At 33.4% G+C, this 18,199-nt stretch overlaps 2 protein-coding genes across 2 annotated transcripts; one reads left to right on the plus strand and one right to left on the minus strand.

Moving 5' to 3' along the window:
* Positions 1 to 3,644: 3,644 nt before the first annotated feature.
* On the plus strand, positions 3,645 to 4,273 carry LOC130470594 (uncharacterized). The gene has a single exon (XM_056841010.1). It carries the CDS (start codon positions 3,691 to 3,693, stop codon positions 4,165 to 4,167), a length of 477 nt encoding a protein of 158 aa, XP_056696988.1. The 5' UTR covers positions 3,645 to 3,690; the 3' UTR covers positions 4,168 to 4,273.
* Positions 4,274 to 8,392: 4,119 nt separating this feature from the next.
* On the minus strand, positions 8,393 to 17,301 carry LOC110777992 (truncated transcription factor CAULIFLOWER A-like). The gene is made up of 8 exons (XM_056841009.1): positions 16,953 to 17,301; positions 12,648 to 12,729; positions 12,426 to 12,490; positions 10,221 to 10,320; positions 10,057 to 10,098; positions 9,505 to 9,546; positions 9,257 to 9,402; positions 8,393 to 8,706 (listed from the first exon to the last, which is right to left on the minus strand). Exons 1-7 carry the CDS (start codon positions 17,135 to 17,137, stop codon positions 9,271 to 9,273), a joined length of 648 nt encoding a protein of 215 aa, XP_056696987.1. The 5' UTR covers positions 17,138 to 17,301; the 3' UTR covers positions 8,393 to 8,706; positions 9,257 to 9,270.
* Between the last annotated feature and the right edge of the window lie 898 nt (positions 17,302 to 18,199).

Raw genomic sequence — 18,199 nt, forward strand, 5'->3', positions numbered from 1 at the left:
ATTAAGTCTCATACACTCCGGATTCTAAGAGTCCGAATCTGACAAAGAAACGGCCCAAACAGCAATTTCAACGCCCAGCCCTGGGCGCTGAAATTGCCTGGATCCTATTTTCAACGCCCAGAGCTGGGCGCCGAAATCTTCGGCGCCCAGGCTTGGGCGCTGAAAATACCTGGTACGTGTTTTTTCCTAATTCCTCGTGGATTAGAGTTCTGCAATTCTATCTTTCCACGAACTCTTTTCTATAAATAGGGCCTTAAGTTCGACGTGAAAAGAACACACAACACACAATTATTATTATGAGTATTGACTCCAACCCCTAGCCTAAGCCTCACGCTGCGAAATTGTTCACGCGTTCAGTCGCAATCGATCCATAAATCGAACAGAACGTATCATGTCCCCTAATTTTTTGATTTGTTAAATAAAAAGGAGAAATAGCAAAGTCAAAGTGGTTAGTTTTCTGAGAATCGTGACGCACCTCTCAAGGGTGCGTCGTAATGTGCCCCTTTTCTATGATTTAATTGCTTTCCTCGCCCTTTTTATGAACTGTTAAACTAACTAAATCTGATTGTTCTACCACGCCTAACAAATATAATATTTTTGGGAAATTGGATTATCATGCTAGGTCCCTTAATGCTATTTAAATCAGATAATCGCGATCGATCTAGTATTATATGTTGCATATTGCTAAAATCAACTCAGATTAGCTTAATAGTTAACGCATGTCCCTTCAATTATTTATGCTGAGCTAGTAAGGATATCCTGCCTCTGGAGTTATCGACGAGCGAGTACTCCTCTCGGTAGTTACAGTCCCCCGAACCCTCAATCTCTACCTTGCGGATGTATGTTGAGAGATCCCCACACCAGGGATCACAAGGGAACCTACGGCCGTCGTGGTCAAACATAATTGCACTCCCTTTATGTCACGATAACCGGGTTTTGTCAGTTTTTCTCATTGTCGTTAAAAACTGAATGGCGACTCCTATATTACTAGTCAATTGGGTGTAAACTCACAGGAAATCCAATTACACTTGATTGAATAAAAAGAATCGTCACACCCACGAGGGACGAGGTCACGCATTAGCCTCGTGCTTTTTCGACCCCCTCACAGTATGAAAGGAAATTTTAGTCATGTGTGGTCATGTTAGATTTGTATCGATATATATTTTTTAAATATTAATTTTTTTTTAATTTTTACTTGCACATGATTTGAAATATTAAGAGTCAAAGTAGTGGTTAAATGAGTAAAAGTCAACCATGGTGCGATATTTCCGGAACGGAGGAAGTATAAAGATTGGGCTTTTGTCTCGTTCTATTACCTCCCTTTCCTTCTTTACGGACTCAAAGTCGTGGTTAACAACTTGCGGTAAGGGAATTTCTGATGGACGCTCTCCAAAAGTTTTCGTTAGGATAAATATTTGACATATACATCATTTAAAAAAAGTGGAGCAATTTCGAGTGCATCAAGCACCTTTGCGTGCCAGATGACCCTAATCGACGGTGGAGGACGGAGCAAGTTCAACGTTGCATCATTTAGAATATGACTAATTTCTCTTTTTCTTGTAGACTGATCTTATATTCTAAAAAAAAGTTAATTAATTGGTAAAGTTTTGGAGGTGGTACCCTAGACGACCAGACAAGAGATTGAGTCAATGAGTCTTGTCAACTTCTCGATTTGTTCATAGTGTAGATGAAATCCTACTACCCTAATGAAAAAAGAGAAAACAAAAAAAAATCATCACTAAAAAAGCTAGTGACGACCCTTAGATGTTTCAGGTTCTAAGCATAAGTGTGAGCCATGTGAGGTGTGTCTAGACAGCGTTAAGAAGAACTACCAAGTTGTGTCACAATTGGCCAACTGCGTCTCCTTTAAGCACAAAGAGCTTGAAATCATTTTTAGGAGCAATCACACACATTCACACTATTACATAAATGTTCGTTAGATCTCTAGGACACGTAGAGCTAGAGGCATTACCAGATCATGCTTCTCTCTTTTCCCTATTTCTTATCTCGTATACTTCTTAACAACTTATTTTAGGAGCATAAATATCACGCCATCACATAAATATATATCTTATACCTAGGGCGCCAAAAGCTACGTGCATCAAAGGAGCACCCCCGATACAAGATAGAATTTATAATCGTATTGCTATACTAGGCAATCCGTGGACTATGGACCATGGTGCACATAGAGCATGGTGCACATAGAGCATGGTACACCATGTGCACCAAAAGAACATGACACTACGACCAAAGAACATGCAATATAATGTTTTACTTTTTTGTTATAAAAAATCACAATTTATTAAAAATATAAAAAAATATATGTCGATGTTCTTTTTACGTAACCATATGTTCTTTTAATTATACACTAATGTTCTTAAGGTGCATCATGCTCTATGTGCACCATGGTCCACCTTCTAAATTGCGCTATACAATGACATTAAACATCTTTTGCTCTTTTCCTTGTTTCGTTTTTGGATTTTCAAACTTTGAATTAAGATGGTCTCTTGAGTCAATAGGTCTTGCACGCAATCGGTACGACGCACAATAAATTTATTGTGCATCAAAGTAACTTTTAACATTTTTTGATTAAATTTTTTTATACTATAAAGTAAGTTTTGATTAGATAATTTTTTGATGAGTTACCGATAAATTTTGAAGAGATAATTTTTATTTTTTAAAAATAAAATTATCACTGAAAAATAAACTACGTTTATATTATACTTCCTCCGTCTTTTAATACTCGCAACGTTTAGACTTTTGTCACTATTCATATAGTCATGTGGGATCTTGTTAGATTCGTCTCAATGTGTATTTTCAAAATATCAACTTTTTATAATTTTTGCATAAAGAGAATTTAAGATATAAATGATCAAAGTTGTGCATTGACATGCGTGAAACTAACAAACGTTGCGAGTATTAAAAGACGGAGGAAGTATCAGATAATTTTTAAGTATTTTAGCATAACTTTACACCCGTTTTAAACTACAGTTATACTTTATGGTCAAATATTTATAAGGCAAATTTGCCAAAAAGGACCTTTTATAACTCAAATTTTGCGAGAAAGGGCCTTATATAATTTTTTTTTTGTGAAAACACACCTTAAAGTAATTTTTTTTGCGAGAAAGGACCTAAGGGTAGTTTCCGGCATTGACTGAGCTTTTCCGGCCATTGACTTGCACATTAGCAGCAAGTGTGGCTTACGTTGGCTAAAGACATTGATTTTCCCGAGTCTTGAATTTTCAAACTTGATTTTATTTCGAATTTTTTTTTTCAACTTCAGGTTTTGAAGCTTAGAATTTTGAAGGAAAATTGGGTGTGATTAGTAAAATAAAGTCACACGTGCTTCTCACGTGCAAGTCAATGGCCGAAAAAACTCAGTCAATGTCGGAAATTTACTTTTGGTTGTCTTTCGCAAAAAAAATTACATTAAGGTGTAATTTCACAAAAAAAAATTATATAAGGTCATTTCTCACAAAAAAAATTTACATTAAGGTGTGATTTCACAAAAAAAATTATATAAGGTCTTTTCTCGCAAAATTTGCGTTATAAAAGGTCTTTTTTAATAAATTTGCCTATTTATAATCTGTATTTTTTTTATAAAAAAAAAGAGTCAATTACCAAATAGGCCACCGCCAACTGTCCTCCATTGTCCCCAACTAACAAGTGGCTCAAGAAATCATCAAAAAAATGCTCACGCCATTAAAATTCAACCAAAACCTCCTCCTCTCCTCCTTCCCTTCGCATCTCTGTACAAAAAACCCTCAAAACGACGCCGTGTCGATCATCCACCTGCGCATGTTCAGGTTAAGAGGTTTCAATCTGCTATTAAACCACCATCATCATCGTCATCATCATCATCATCGGAATAGTAATTTACAGATCTTAAAACCAGACTTCATCTTCGCTCGAAAATCATCGATGGCTGACACTCAGGAAGCCGAGAGGAGTGAGAAGCAGAATCCGCTTCCGCTTCCGCTTGCGGCGGAGAAGACGGCGGCGAAAGAGAAGGAGAAAGAGAAAAAGGAATTGCCTCCGCCGCCGGAGAAGCCGGAGGCCGGCGATTGTTGTGGCAGTGGGTGTGTTAGATGCGTGTGGGATATTTACTATGAGGAGCTCGACGCTTATGATCAGCTTTTGAAGGATTTTAACAATTCTCCCAATTGAAAACTCATTGTTTGGACTAATTTTATTTTATTTAGACTCAATTCATTCTTCCAGAAATTGTTGATACGATAATATTATCTCAATACATAATTTATATTTCTGGTGATATCTTCGGTTTAGAATTTGTGATTGATGTTGTTCCGGGTGTGGAACTGGGGGAGTCCTGCTTGGTGATGCTGCCATGTCAGACAGAACGAACGTAAGCTAACCTCGGGGTTTAACCGAGGAAACCCCCTACGATGCCTAAGTCAGCAAATGAGATAATGTTCTAGAGAGAGAAAGTAGAGAGGGTTAAGAATTGTACTTGTATTGAACGTGTCCGCAAATGAATGGGGACGGCAGTATTTATAGGCGTACTATTCAGTACTTTGGCCTATTCAGATGTTGCCGCGTGTACGCTAGTGATGTACTTGTTGTTTGTCCTTTTGCTTAACGACGTATCTATGTTGTCGTCTAGCAGGTCGTTTCCCCGCAGACCTGAGGGTCTGTGCGGTTCTTGAGGACTTGTGGTACTTTCAATAGGTACTTCCTGCGGTTGCTTTGCTTGATCTGTCTTATCTGATGTCCGATGGTCTGCTGTGACATGGATGATCTGCTAGGTTACTTCTACTCCGTACAGATGTTGATGAAATCTTGGTGTTTTTTTTTTTACGATTAGTTGGTGTTATCAATTTATTGTTTGTATAATTGTATTGGTTTGTATTGGTTGTTTGACTTGCTTTTCGTTTAATAACATGCGTAGGAGAGTGGGTATTTGGTACACCTGATCAAGACGAGCCCGTCCCGTCGGCCCGGCCCAACACACCTGATTTTTTGTGGTTTGGACGTAATTTTCCGGCCCAGGTCCGATTCGACCCGAAAATTTAATTTTTTTGGGCGGGTTTTGGAATACAAAACTATACTTTTTAGTTATAAATTTGGCCCTGTCCGAAAATGGCATGAAAAGCCCGGTATTTTTGACCTGAAAATATAGGATTTGGGCACAAATTTTTGGCCCGACCCTGCCCGACATTGCGGGCTGCTTTTTTATGCCTAGGCCTGGCCCGAACCCGATTTGGCCCGCTGTTTGATCAGGTCTAGTATTTGGTAAAATCGTTGGTTGAATGTTATTAACAACCTTATGCAGGTGGATAATTGTTAGCGGTCGAGTAGTAGGTAACTGCCAGAGTAGATTAATATTACGGGGATAATTTTTGATGTCTTGTTATATCACCCTCTTGCAATTGTAACGACAATAAAACCAAGCTTAAATCTATTTTAACACGTATTTCATGGCACAAGGAGAACCGAGCTTTGCCACACGATTTTTCATGCTCTGCTACACGATTTTTCATGTCTCACGGTACAAGGTAACAAGGAGAACCAATTTTCCTTTGTTAAAACGGATGCAAATAAAGATTAAATAATGTAATAAAGAACGCGGAGATTTAACGTGGTTCACTAACATTGTGTTAGCTACGTCCACAAGCAGAGGGGGGAAAGTTTTGTTGATCTTGAGGAGCACAGATTACAGAATACAACTAGGTTATGACCTAGGGAGTTTATATAGTACTCTCTAGACAGATCCCCGTGCTAGGGCGTTGCAGTAAGGGGCTTGACTAATTCAATGCATTATTCTAACATCTTTGTCTCGTTGCACAAGGAGATCAGACGAAGATGTATTAATGGTGGAAGGATTTTGGGTTGATGAACCAATTAACTATGCAATTTAGAAGGTCGACTATGGTGCAATGGTGCACATTAAGAATATGAATATCTAGTTAAAATAACATTACCGAATTACCCTAAGTAAAATTATCATGAATATATTTATTATTTATATTTTAGATAAAAATGTAAAATAATACTTCGTATATTATTTTATAGGAGTAACAAAAAAAGTGAAATAGTATATCGCATGTACTTTTGTCACATGTGTCATGTTCTTTTGCTTGTACAATTGTACATATGTTCTTTTGTTGCACCGTACTTATTGTGCACCATTGTCCATTATCCACGAGTTGAATTAACTAGTTTTTTTTTTTGGTGTACCACCCGGTTCACCCATAGGGATAATCCGGATTCGCGGCGAGTTCTGAGTGGATATGTTCCAGTCCCCTCCCAATTGTTGTTGCGGGGGATCGAACACGGGGTATTGCCTACCAAGTTCAGCCTCAATCACCACTGAACTAACAGGCAATTGGTGTTGAATTAACTAGGTTCAATCCAAACTCAAGCATGCAGGATCACATCTTAATCGCAGTGGCGGACCTAGGCTTGGGCATCCTAGGTCACGTGACCCACTAATATTTTAAAAAAAAAAATTTGAAAACCAAAAAACCACACTCTCTCTCTGGAAGTCTGGAACGCAGAAAGTGTGAAACCAAAAGACAAAACCTAAAAACCTTCTCCCTCTCTCTTCGACGCAGGCCGCAACCGCCGGCCCACCAGCCACCAGGTCCGCAGCAGAACCGACTCAACGTCTCAACCGAGTCACCGTGGTCGCGGACTCGCGGGGAAGAGGATTAGAGGAACTGAGCACTCGAGCAGCGAGCAGCCGAGCAGTCGGGAGCATCGAGGATTCGAGGCAGTGTCGAGCACTGAGGGTCCGACGAAAAGGAGGAGCAGCCGACTAGCCGAGCTGCCGAGCATCGACGCAGCAAGGGTCCGAGGAAGAGGAGGAGCAGCCGACTTGAGGTATAAATTGTATAATTGTGTAAATTTAATTATTAAACATTAAAGTTTTAATTATTAGACATATAAATTTTAAACTGTTGATAATAATTGAATTGTGATTTGTGAATTATAATATGTTTATAATTTGGGAATTTGTGATATTTACATTATTACATATTGTTTGTGAATTGTGATATTTGGGAATTTGTGAGTAATTGAAATGTTGAATTGAATTGAATTGTTGAGGAATTAGGAATCGAATTTGTGAGGAATTGAATTGTTGAATTGAATTGAATTGTTGAGGAATTGTTGAATTGTTGAGTTGAATTGAATTGTTGAGGAATTATGAATTGAATTGAATTTAGAGTATATGTATAACTGTAACCCCAAATTGAAGGCAATAGTTCCCCCTTCTTGAACTCTCCTCATCCTTCCTTATAAGTTATAACTACTTATATTCGTTTTCATTTTCTTTTGTTTGAATTTTATTACCCTCTCAGTACACTATTCTATGGCTAAACATGCCCTAATCATTAGGTGTAATCAAAAGAACATACCAGAATATGGAGCCCCATGATGCCGAAATTAATCATCGATCATTAATTAATATCTCCACACACTTCTTTCAAAAACAATGAACAGAAACTGTTAGTATAAGTTAAATGTACTTCGTCAAAATATAATTGAGGATCTAGACATTTCATAGTCTCTCATTTTCATGTAATTGAATTGTTGAGTTGAATTGAATTGTTGAGGAATTAGGAATTTGTTGATTTTGATATTTAAATAGTTGAATTAGTAATTTGTTGATTTAGGAATTATTAATACTTGTTACTTTTGGAATTTTTTTTTAAGTATTATTTAAAAAAAAAAAAAAAACATTGATTTATGATTGTATGGTGAGCGGCGTAGAATGGTGACCCACCATCCGTGAAATCCGGGCTCCGCCACTGCTTAATCGTACTCGAGCATATATATATACCATCTCTTTTTTTTTCAAGTAAAATACCGACTTTAGCATCCCAATTGAATGTCGGATTGCAAAACACCAACTTTAGCATCCCAATTCTACTTTGGTGTCCCACCATCACTCTGACGTAGGAAGGATGGCTGCACGATTCGACAAAGAAGCAAATCGTCGAAAATTGTTGAAATGATTTCTACTAGTCGGCCCTCCGGTGTCCGATTGCTTAATAGAATATGTTTTCGGAAAGGAAACGGGCCAACGAGTTCAACACACGGCTATGCCATGATTGATGGGCTTTTTAAGCCATCCGAGTTCGTTTAGGGCTCGAAAACTGCAGGTTAATTATTTTCTGTTTTTGTTTTTTAATTCCGTTTTCGTATTAGGGTTTGCGTTACTATTTAAACACTTTACTTTCGTCAATAGAAATCAACTATTCTTTTGATAATAAATTCTGAAAGTTTATCTCTTTTCTGGTGAATTCCAGAGTTTTACAGATTTATCGCTCGTAAATCTGTTCGTTCGTTCTAAAGATTAGCCCTTGCTTTTCTTTGGTAATTCCGACTGCGTCACACTCCAAATTAACTAAATTAATAAAAACAAGCATGACATAAAAGTATATTACATATGGGATTTATAACAAATTAAAACACCTACAACCACATTAATTATTAAATCGATCGGTGTTTTTCAGGTCCTCGCAAGCTAGTTGTCTAGAAATAATAATAATAATAATAAAAATAATAATAATAATAATAATAATAATAATAATAATAATAATAATAATAATACTTCGTAATAATATGTTACAAATAACTCATAATTAACACGTACGGGTATATTGAGTTCGATCTATTTTAAGATAGATCATTCCTCCCTTCTTCATTTTCCACCCAGTTCGATCTTCTGGGTATGCATCTCTGCATTGCATATATGATGAATATTATTACTTTTCCGTTTTTCTTATGATGGTTACACTTTAAATTTTATAGTCAAACTTTATAAACTTTGACCGTAAATTTCCGCTGTCACCATTTACAAATATCAAAATAATATGCATGAGATATTGTTTGATTGATTCACACCGATATGTATTTTCAAAATATCACTTTTTATTAAAAAAAAAAAATCATACGTAATAAACTTTATAAACTTTGACCGTAAATTTCCGCTATTACAATTTACAAATATAAAAATAATATGCATGAGATATTGTTTGATTGATTCATATCGATATGTCTTTTCAAAATATCAACTTTTATTAAAAAAAAAAATTCATACGTAGTTGGATAAAGTGATGTTAGACGTATGCATTGTAGACCGTGAAAAGCTAAGTGTAACCATAAAAAAAAACAGAGGGAGTAATTAGTAACCAATTAATCACACCGTCTAATATTAATTACTTACTACTCCGTACAAATTAGTTACCTGGTCGGTATGAATGAATAGTAAGAGGTAGAAATTAGTTACCTGGTGGATAAGAATCAATAGTAAGAGGTGGAGGCCTGGGAAAGTAGGAAATTTGACGCATCAGGATGACCTTGACCTAGATGTTGTTGCGACGATGGCAGCTGCATTTGTTGCACCTCCGCCATATTTCTTTCCCTCTCCTTTATCTGCAATCCATACCCCATTGTTTTTTACGATGATCAAATAAAACTTCCATGCAACTTAATTAGTTTATAATTGTGACTGAATCATTCTAATTAGTAAAGTACCTCCTTTGCCAGAACATTGTTGTGCTCCAACATTGCCTTCTCCTGCAAACACAATTGCATATAATTAATGAGTGATAATAAAGGTAGCAAGTTGCGACAATATTTATTTATCGCAATTTTGCATGTCGAAATTTAATTGGTACACATAGGCGCCACGTATGTTATGCATCATCAGATTATTTTACCATCAATATAATATTTTTACTATGAAAATATGTAAATAAGGTATTCGAGATAAAGAAGGAAACAAATTAGAATATTAAGATTTTCCTACAATTTTCTTGAAACATGTATAATAGGTTATATAAGTTAAATATTTTAGTTTCCAATTTAAATCATGACACGTAAGCATGTCATGTCATCATTGTAACACGGCTTAAAGGTCGCATGTTGCAACCTTTATCATTTTCGATAATTAATAACTAGCTAGGACTACCTTTCTAAATTAACTTATTATCCATAAACTTATATTATTTGAACTTAGCCGAACTTGTAATCAAACGTAGAATAACTTGAATAAGTGAAAATAAGCTAAAGAGATAAGAAATGTACCTTCTTCTGGAGCTCGCAGATGGATTCATGCATCAGATGGTTCTGACATGGATGAGTTGAAACAAAATTAAATTAAAATTTAGTGTGTTATGACTAATCATTTAATCATAATGTGTTATTTTTATTTTTAAAGTAAGCTAAAATAAAATAAAAACAAAAATTACCTTCCTGGCTCGAATAGATTTGATAGCAGTATCAAGTTGTAACTCTAAACTTTGGATTTCTTTGTTATTGAGTAACCCCAAATCTTGTCCCATGTAATGCCTGATCCATTTTGCATGCAAAATTAACTTATTATATATAGGAAAATATACTATATCCGCTTTAAAAAATCTTTTCACTTACTACTTGTACAGATTTCGGTGAAATATTTAACCGTTAATATAATTAACTAGTTTTGATTTTATTAAATTCTTAAGTTAAATTAAAACTCTAATGCATACCAAACTACTATATTTATATAATAGATTATATTAGTTTTTGATTTTGGATTGAATTTCATTTTAGATTTATTTTTTAATTATCAAAGTGTTTGATTTTGGATGAAGTTGTATGTGTAATACTAGTAATTAATTAGTATAAATATCTAAGTGGCACCTAATTGTTTATCTACGTAGCACTCGATTTTTTGAATTTTATTTTTCGTTGGCCAAAACAATTAGATTAAATCTCCTACGTGGCTCTCAAATATTGGATTAATGTTTGATTTTGTATAACTCAAAAATAATTTTGAAATCTTATTTTTCATTGGCCAAAACCATTAGATTTCTTACGTGACGCTCTAATATTGGCTTACTGTTTGATTTTGGATTAAATTCTATTTTATATTAGTGTTTGATTTTGGATGAATTTATTTTAGATATTTTTTTTAATTATTTGAGTGTTTGATTTTGGATGGAGTTGTATATATTAGTAATTAATTAAAATATCCATGTGTCATCTAATTAATTATCTACGTGGCACTCAATTTTTTTAATTCAAAAATAAATTAGAAATCTTATTTTTCATTGGCCGAAACCGTTAGTAATCCTATGTGGCGCTCTAATTAATATTTCGGCAAAAATGCCTCATTTATATATATATTAGATTCTGAATGACAAAAAATTATAAAAAGTTGATATTTATAAAATACATTTTGAGTTGAATCTAACAAGGTGATAATTTTGTATAGATATAATAGTGAGAAGTTACCCAAATTCTTATATGAGACTGTCCTCACCATCAACTGATGGTGAGACCAGTTCACACTTGCGAATTTAGGTATGTTACTTCTATAGTTTAGACATGTTACTTTTTTTTTATATAATTTTAGAGGAAGTACTTTTTTTAGTTTAGGTATGTTACTTCTATAGTTTATACATGTTACTTTTTTTTATACGGAGTAGTTTTAGGAGAGATACCTTCTTAGTTTAGGTATGTTACTTCTATAGTTTAGACATGTTACTTTTTTTTATATATAATTTTAGAGGAAGTACTTTTTTTAGTTTAGGTATGTTACTTCTATAGTTTATACATGTCACTTTTTTTATACAGATTAGTTTTAGGGGAGATACCTTCTTAGTTTAGGTATATTACTTCTATAGTTTAGACATGTTACTTTTTTTATATATAATTTTAGAGGAAGTACTTTTTTTAGTTTAGGTATGTTACTTCTATAGTTTATACATGTCACTTTTTTTATACAGATTAGTTTTAGGGGAGATACCTTCTTAGTTTAGGTATGTTACTTCTATAGTTTAGACATGTTACTTTTTTTTATATAATAATTTTAGAGGAGGTGTTTTTTTAGTTTAGGTATGTTACTTCTATAGTTTAGACATGTTACTTTTTTTTATATAATTTTAGATGATGTACTTTTTTAGTTTAAGTATGTTACTTCTATAGTTTAGACATGTTACTTTTTTTTTTATACGGAATAGTTTTAGGGGAGGTACATTTTTAGTTTAGGTATGTTACTTCTATAGTTTAGACATGTTACTTTTTTTTATATATAATTTTAGAGGAGGTACTTTTTTAGTTTAGGTATGTTACTTCTATAGTTTAGATCTGTTACTTTTTTTTATATAGTTTTAGGGGAGGTACACTATTGGTTTCGCGCTCGTCACACCATCAAGTTGATGGTGTGACTGGTCTCACAGGAGACGCGCTGGAAAAGTTATGGTTAAAATTTTAATTATTTGACATATTTTTAAAAGCGTAAAGAATACTTAATGAAACGGGGGCATAATAAGTAAGAGTTTTTTTTTACGAAAAAAAAAAAAGAGTAAGAGATTTTCATGATCAAGCTAGGGCACCGGGAACGTGTACAAATACAGATGAGTATGTACTTCCCGTACAACGGTACAAATACGGAATACGGTCGTCTATACCTGTGATTCTTGTGAAGAAGCTCAGCTTTGGCCTTCAAGTGTGCAAAATCGATGGTCCAATTTACCTATATTATATTTATTCCACATAAACATTCACCAAAACATCAACTTAATTAATTCGCATAAAATATACGAGTATATACTTCGTACTACGTATGTATACCGTATACAATAAGAACAATCAACGTACGGTATGTAGTACGAAGTACGTAGTATACGTACCTGTATGTCTGTATCATTAGTAGGATGTAGCCGCTTCTCTGCATAACAGTACCTCTCATACCTTTCTAAGATTTTCTCCATTCTAAATTTTGGGAAACAAAATATATATTATTTACATTACAAATTAGTAACTGCGTAGTGTTAAATAATTTGGAAATGAAAACACAAGTACAAATTTGATGTTAAGTAGTCTAAAATAGAAATCAACCAGGATTCACAAATTCTTATTTACATGGGTTGTACGATAAATACTGTACATTAAAGTTAAAGTTAATGTAAAATGCTTAAAAGTTACCCTTATATACGTAAAAGTTATCTATTTTTTACTGATAATTTTTTTTTCATTTTAATAAAAAATATTTCTTCAAAATCACTAATAATGTAATCTATCAACTTATTTTTTAATAATGTAATCTATCAACTTATTCTTCAAAATCACTAATAATATAATCCATCAACTTATTCTTCAAAAACCCTTTAAAATGTTTATCTATCAACTTATTTTTTAATAATATAAAAATTAGAGAAAATTGGGTAAAAGTTAGAGAAAACTGGGTAAAAATTATGTTGGTGTACATGCAAGACCTTTTGACCATCATTTTGCTACTCTATTTTTTTTTCCTTCCAAAACAATTAATCTCCCTACAATTTATGGAATATCATTTTACCCTGACTTTTCCCTATAATATTTACACATTTTTACCCAGTTTCGATCTTTCGAGTATTAATTTATCTGCCCTTTGTTCCAGTACAAAAATTGTACCATTAACGACGGGAAATCCCGTCGCCAAAGGTCAAGATTAATGACGGGATTTTCTCTCGAGAACCCGTCATAAAAGGGGGTCGTCGTTAATGAAAAATCCCTTCGTTAACCCGTCGTAAAAGACATTTTCGACGGTTATTCTCATCTTTGTTTGGTTGTTAGCCCCGTCGCAAAATCCTTTTGCGACGGATATTTTAACCCGTCGTAATTAGATTGTCGTTAAAGATACAAATTCTCGTAGTGTTCACGCTTTGTTTACACCCACAATAAGTATGTAGTATTACACAATGTACAAAGATGATATTTGTCATAATAATGGTGGATGGTAATTAACTTTGTCTTTTATTCTTTTAAAATGTAGAAACAAAGTCATCATCCATCATTATTATGCCAAACACTATATTTATACATTGTGTGATATTACCTATTATTATTGTACTACTTTATTATGACAAACATTATCTTTGTTAATTGTGTAACACTACGTTATTTTATTGTAGTACTTCCACAATTTCACAATGTCAAATTTTACTCCCAACACTAAAAGCGAGTACTATCATCCACCGTACCATTACTTTAGCAAACACTATCTTTGTACATTATGTAATACTACGTATTATTATTGTACTACTTTCAAATTTTTACAGGCTATATTTTGTCAATTTTACTCCAAACACTAAAAGCTACCATGCTGCATCACTTTAACAAACACTATCTTTGTACATTGTGTGATACGAATATAGAATATATTACCTCTGTTTCTAAATGATCTTTAGGCTTACTATTTACACGGTAATTAAGGAAGTTTGGAGAACATGTGATGGTAGGGTAATAAATGGAAAAATGAGTGGCTATAAATTGTACTCCCTCCAATCCTTTTTGTTCTTACCGTTTCTATTTCGGGCGTTCCTATATGTTCTTCCCGTTTCTTTTTTGGACATTACTTTTTACCATAAAATTCTCCACCATCTCTTATTTAATTCATTCACATTTCCTTATTCACCCACCCAACCACACTTTTATGATTTTTTTATTACTTTATGAAAAATATCTTCTCTCTCCTTCAATTTTTTATTACTTTCCTTTACTACTTTATTACTTTCTCTTACATTCAATCATTACTATTACACTCAATCATTACAAGATTCCATTTTCTTAATTCCCACACCATTTCCCAACCGGGAAGAACAAAAAGGAACAAAGGGAGTACAATAATGTGAATTGATGAAAAATAATATTAAAATATTGTGAGTGAGTAAGTTACGGTGTAATCACATAATAAAATACGAAAATGATAAAGGTCGCAACATACGACCTTTAAGTCGTGTCACAATGATGACATGACATGCTTATGTGTCATGAATTAAATTGGAAACTAAAATATTTAACTTATATAACTTATTATACATGTTTGAAAAAAAGTAGAAAAATCTTAATATTATACTTTGTTTCCTTCTTTATATCTACTGCCTTATTTAACTATTTTCTTAGTAATAATATTGCATTAATAGTAAAAAAAAAAAAAAAAAACTGATGACGCATATCTTACGTGGTGCCTATGTGTAGCAATTAAACTCCGACACGTAAGATTGCGACAAGTAAATATTGTCGCAACTTGCGACCTTTATCATCACCCAATAAAATATTGTTAGTTGTATGTTGTAATGGGTCAAACGAGGGTATAAATGTAAAATTTATATGCTAAAAATGAAATAAAATAGAGTGTAAAGAACTTTCGAGAACGGATTAAAACATAAAGCTTGAAAAATTTCAGGAACGGAGTTGGTATTACAAACTTTCACATGCTAGAAAGTTCTGTAATAATAATATGTGGTACTTCCTCTGTTTTTTTTAAATGACGCAATTGTTTAGGCACGTTTGTCAATGCACGATTTCATACACTAATAAAAAGTTGTTATTTAAAAAATATTTATTGAAACAAATCTAATAAGACCCCACACGACTATGTTTTTTCCTATGTATAAATAACAAAAGAAGTCAAATGAACTTGTGTGAATAGTGTTAAAAATTCAATTGTGTCATATAAATAAGAATGGAGGAAGAATTACACAATACGAATACGAAGTAGTATTTTCAAATTTTCACATGCTAGATCTAGTCAAATTTTACTCCAAACACTAAAAGTCATCATCTATCATTTTATGACAAAAAAACTCTTTGTATATTGTGTAATACCACATATTTTTATTATTATATTATAGAACTTTCAAATTTTAATAGGCTAATCACTAACAAACACTATCTTTGTACATTGTGTAATACTACTTGTTGTTATTGTAGTTCTTTCAAAATTTCATGGGGTAGATTATGCCAAATTTTACTCCAAAGACTAAAAGTTGTCATCCTCATTACTTTAACAAACACTGTCTTTGTACATTGTGTAATACTACGTATTATTATTGTACGGAGTAGTACGATCAAATTTTTACATGCTAGATTTTTTCAAAATTTACTCAAAAAACTAAAAGTCATCCCCACTTTCTTTGGCAAACACTATCATTTGAATTAAGTAGCATTTTGGATCTACAAGAAATTGATTAAAATAAAACTCGGCAATAATTAAAGCCAATAATAATAACTATCTAATGTTTGATTTATAGTAATAACGTTGTAGCATTTTTTTTCAAGGATTAAAGTTCAATTTTTTTTTTCAAGTTACCTAAAATCAGTACAATTTTTTTTTTCAAGGATTAAAGGCCAATAATCGTTGATTAATGACGGGATTTTCTGTGGTGAACCCGTCATAAAAGGGAGCCGTCGTTAATGGAAAATCTCGTCGTTAACCCGTCGTAAAAGACATTTGTGACGGTTTTTCCCGTCTTTGTTAAGTTGTAAGCCCCGTCGCAAAATGCTTTTGTGACGGAATTTTCAACCCGTCGTAATTAGGTCGTCGTTAAGATACAAATTCTGTAATGAATTGGTATAAAGTTTCTCCAATCTAATTTAATTCATTCGAAAATTACTCTAATAGTTTTTATTTTGATTGCTAAAAGAGTAGATGTTAAATTACCCTGCTGTAAGAAATAGGTATCAATTTTACCTTATGATCGACTTACTCATGATTTATCAAAAAATTGGATGATAAATCACAAAGAAACTAAAAAAAAAACCAATTAGTCCGTAGGAGAGTATATTAGGAATAAAAGCAAACTTTCATGCAAGAAAATCTTTTATTATCATGGTTAAACATTGGATAATGAAAATGGTTAGGTCTGCTAACGGATTATTCTGTACATCCATTTTATATAAAATTCAAATAATAATAAAATTTTCTTACATAAAAGTTAGGTTTTAGTATAAGTTAATCGTAGTACACAAAAAAATGTCAAATGACCAACTCAACCAAAAATTTAAGCTGATGGTTGAAGCTCCAAAATTAGTATTATACTCTAACCAAAACCCTATATCACAAAATTAAGATATCCAAAACCCAAATATAGAAACTCCGTAAATTACTCGATATAAATATTGAATGCATTTTTAATAGTAAATCAACTCAAAAATGAAAACGGATTACTTACGAAGTATCAGAGCAGTACTGAAAATGTTTTCCTCGGTGGGAGAAAACGATGAGCGCAACATCAGCATCACAGAGGACTGAGATTTCATGAGCTTTCTTCACAAGCCCCGTTTTCCTCTTGGAGAAAGTTACTTGTCTGTTAACTTTGTTGTCTATCTTCTTTAGCTGCACTTTTCCTCTCCCCATGATAATCAAGATATTCAGAAAACCAAATAATAGGTGATTCTTTTGGATGGGATTATGATATCTTATTCTTATCTATAGGGTATGATAGGGTGATATATATGCAAGGGTGCTTTGAGGGGATGAAGAGTAGTAACTAGTATAGGGTTTGGAAAGTAATGATGATGGTGACTGGTGATTGATGATAGATGAGGGAGTAGTAAGTGTTTTTCTTTTATGGAATTCGAATTCTCAGCTTTGTTGTGTTGTCGACCTGTAAACGGTTGAGAGGAGTGGGGACCTAACGCATGACACTATCTAATCGATCTGATTCAAGCCTAATTTTGCGGAATACTTTATTAAAACGTACCAACTTACACTTTCGGGTCCCATCAAACTATTGACTTTACCTTTAGGGTTCGCTAATCATTCAAGGTCCCGCATGTAAGTTGAATTCTTTCTATCTTTGATTTTAGTTACATATAAACTATCTAACTTTCTGTTTAAGTTATGACCTTCGAGAGAAAATAATATAAGGAGTTCATATATTGTATTTGGTGAGGTCAAACTTATCCGTAGGACTTTTTATTGGGATCTCAATAGAACACCAAAAATATGATCTCAAATTATAAGAACAATTTACAAATATAAGTTTAATTAAATAGGGCAAATTGACAAGCATATTACAAATTCTTCAATGGTGAGGTTACCCACCATTTCAAAGTGGTAGAAAAGTTCAAAAATAGGCGACAAGTGTCAGCTTGCACCACATGAAAGTATGTTTGTTTCCCATTGAAACATGACTCGTGGTCCGAGAATGTCAGTAACCCAACAATCACTAGAGCCCCGACCCATCCCATGGGTAAGCTAAGAGTCATCATCTACAATGATTAACTTACTCATAAAGAGGAGAGAAAATGTTGTGAGTAACTATAAACTCACCATTGCTCATGCTTGTTGGTTGAATAGTGATTGAGGCTAAACTTGGTAAGCTAACAGTCATTATATACAATTGTTTGTTGTTTTAGAGCAACTTCAATGGTTGGAAAATGGACCTGCTTACGAAAAAAAGAATATATGAGCATG

The sequence above is a fragment of the Spinacia oleracea genome, chromosome 3 (assembly GCF_020520425.1).
Source record: "Spinacia oleracea cultivar Varoflay chromosome 3, BTI_SOV_V1, whole genome shotgun sequence".
Lineage (NCBI taxonomy): Eukaryota > Viridiplantae > Streptophyta > Magnoliopsida > Caryophyllales > Amaranthaceae > Spinacia > Spinacia oleracea.

Bases quoted from the DNA above. Each gene is read 5' to 3' on its own strand.
- LOC110777992 (XM_056841009.1), bottom strand. From the start codon at position 17,137: ATGGGGAGAGGAAAAGTGCAGCTAAAGAAGATAGACAACAAAGTTAAC. The intron at 12,730-16,952 runs GTAAGTAATCCG...CCCAAAATTTAG, and splicing joins CAGTACTGCTCTGATACTTC to AATGGAGAAAATCTTAGAAA. The intron at 10,321-12,425 runs GTATAGACGACC...AAAATGGATCAG, and splicing joins CTTCTTCACAAGAATCACAG to GCATTACATGGGACAAGATT.
- LOC130470594 (XM_056841010.1), top strand. From the start codon at position 3,691: ATGCTCACGCCATTAAAATTCAACCAAAACCTCCTCCTCTCCTCCTTC.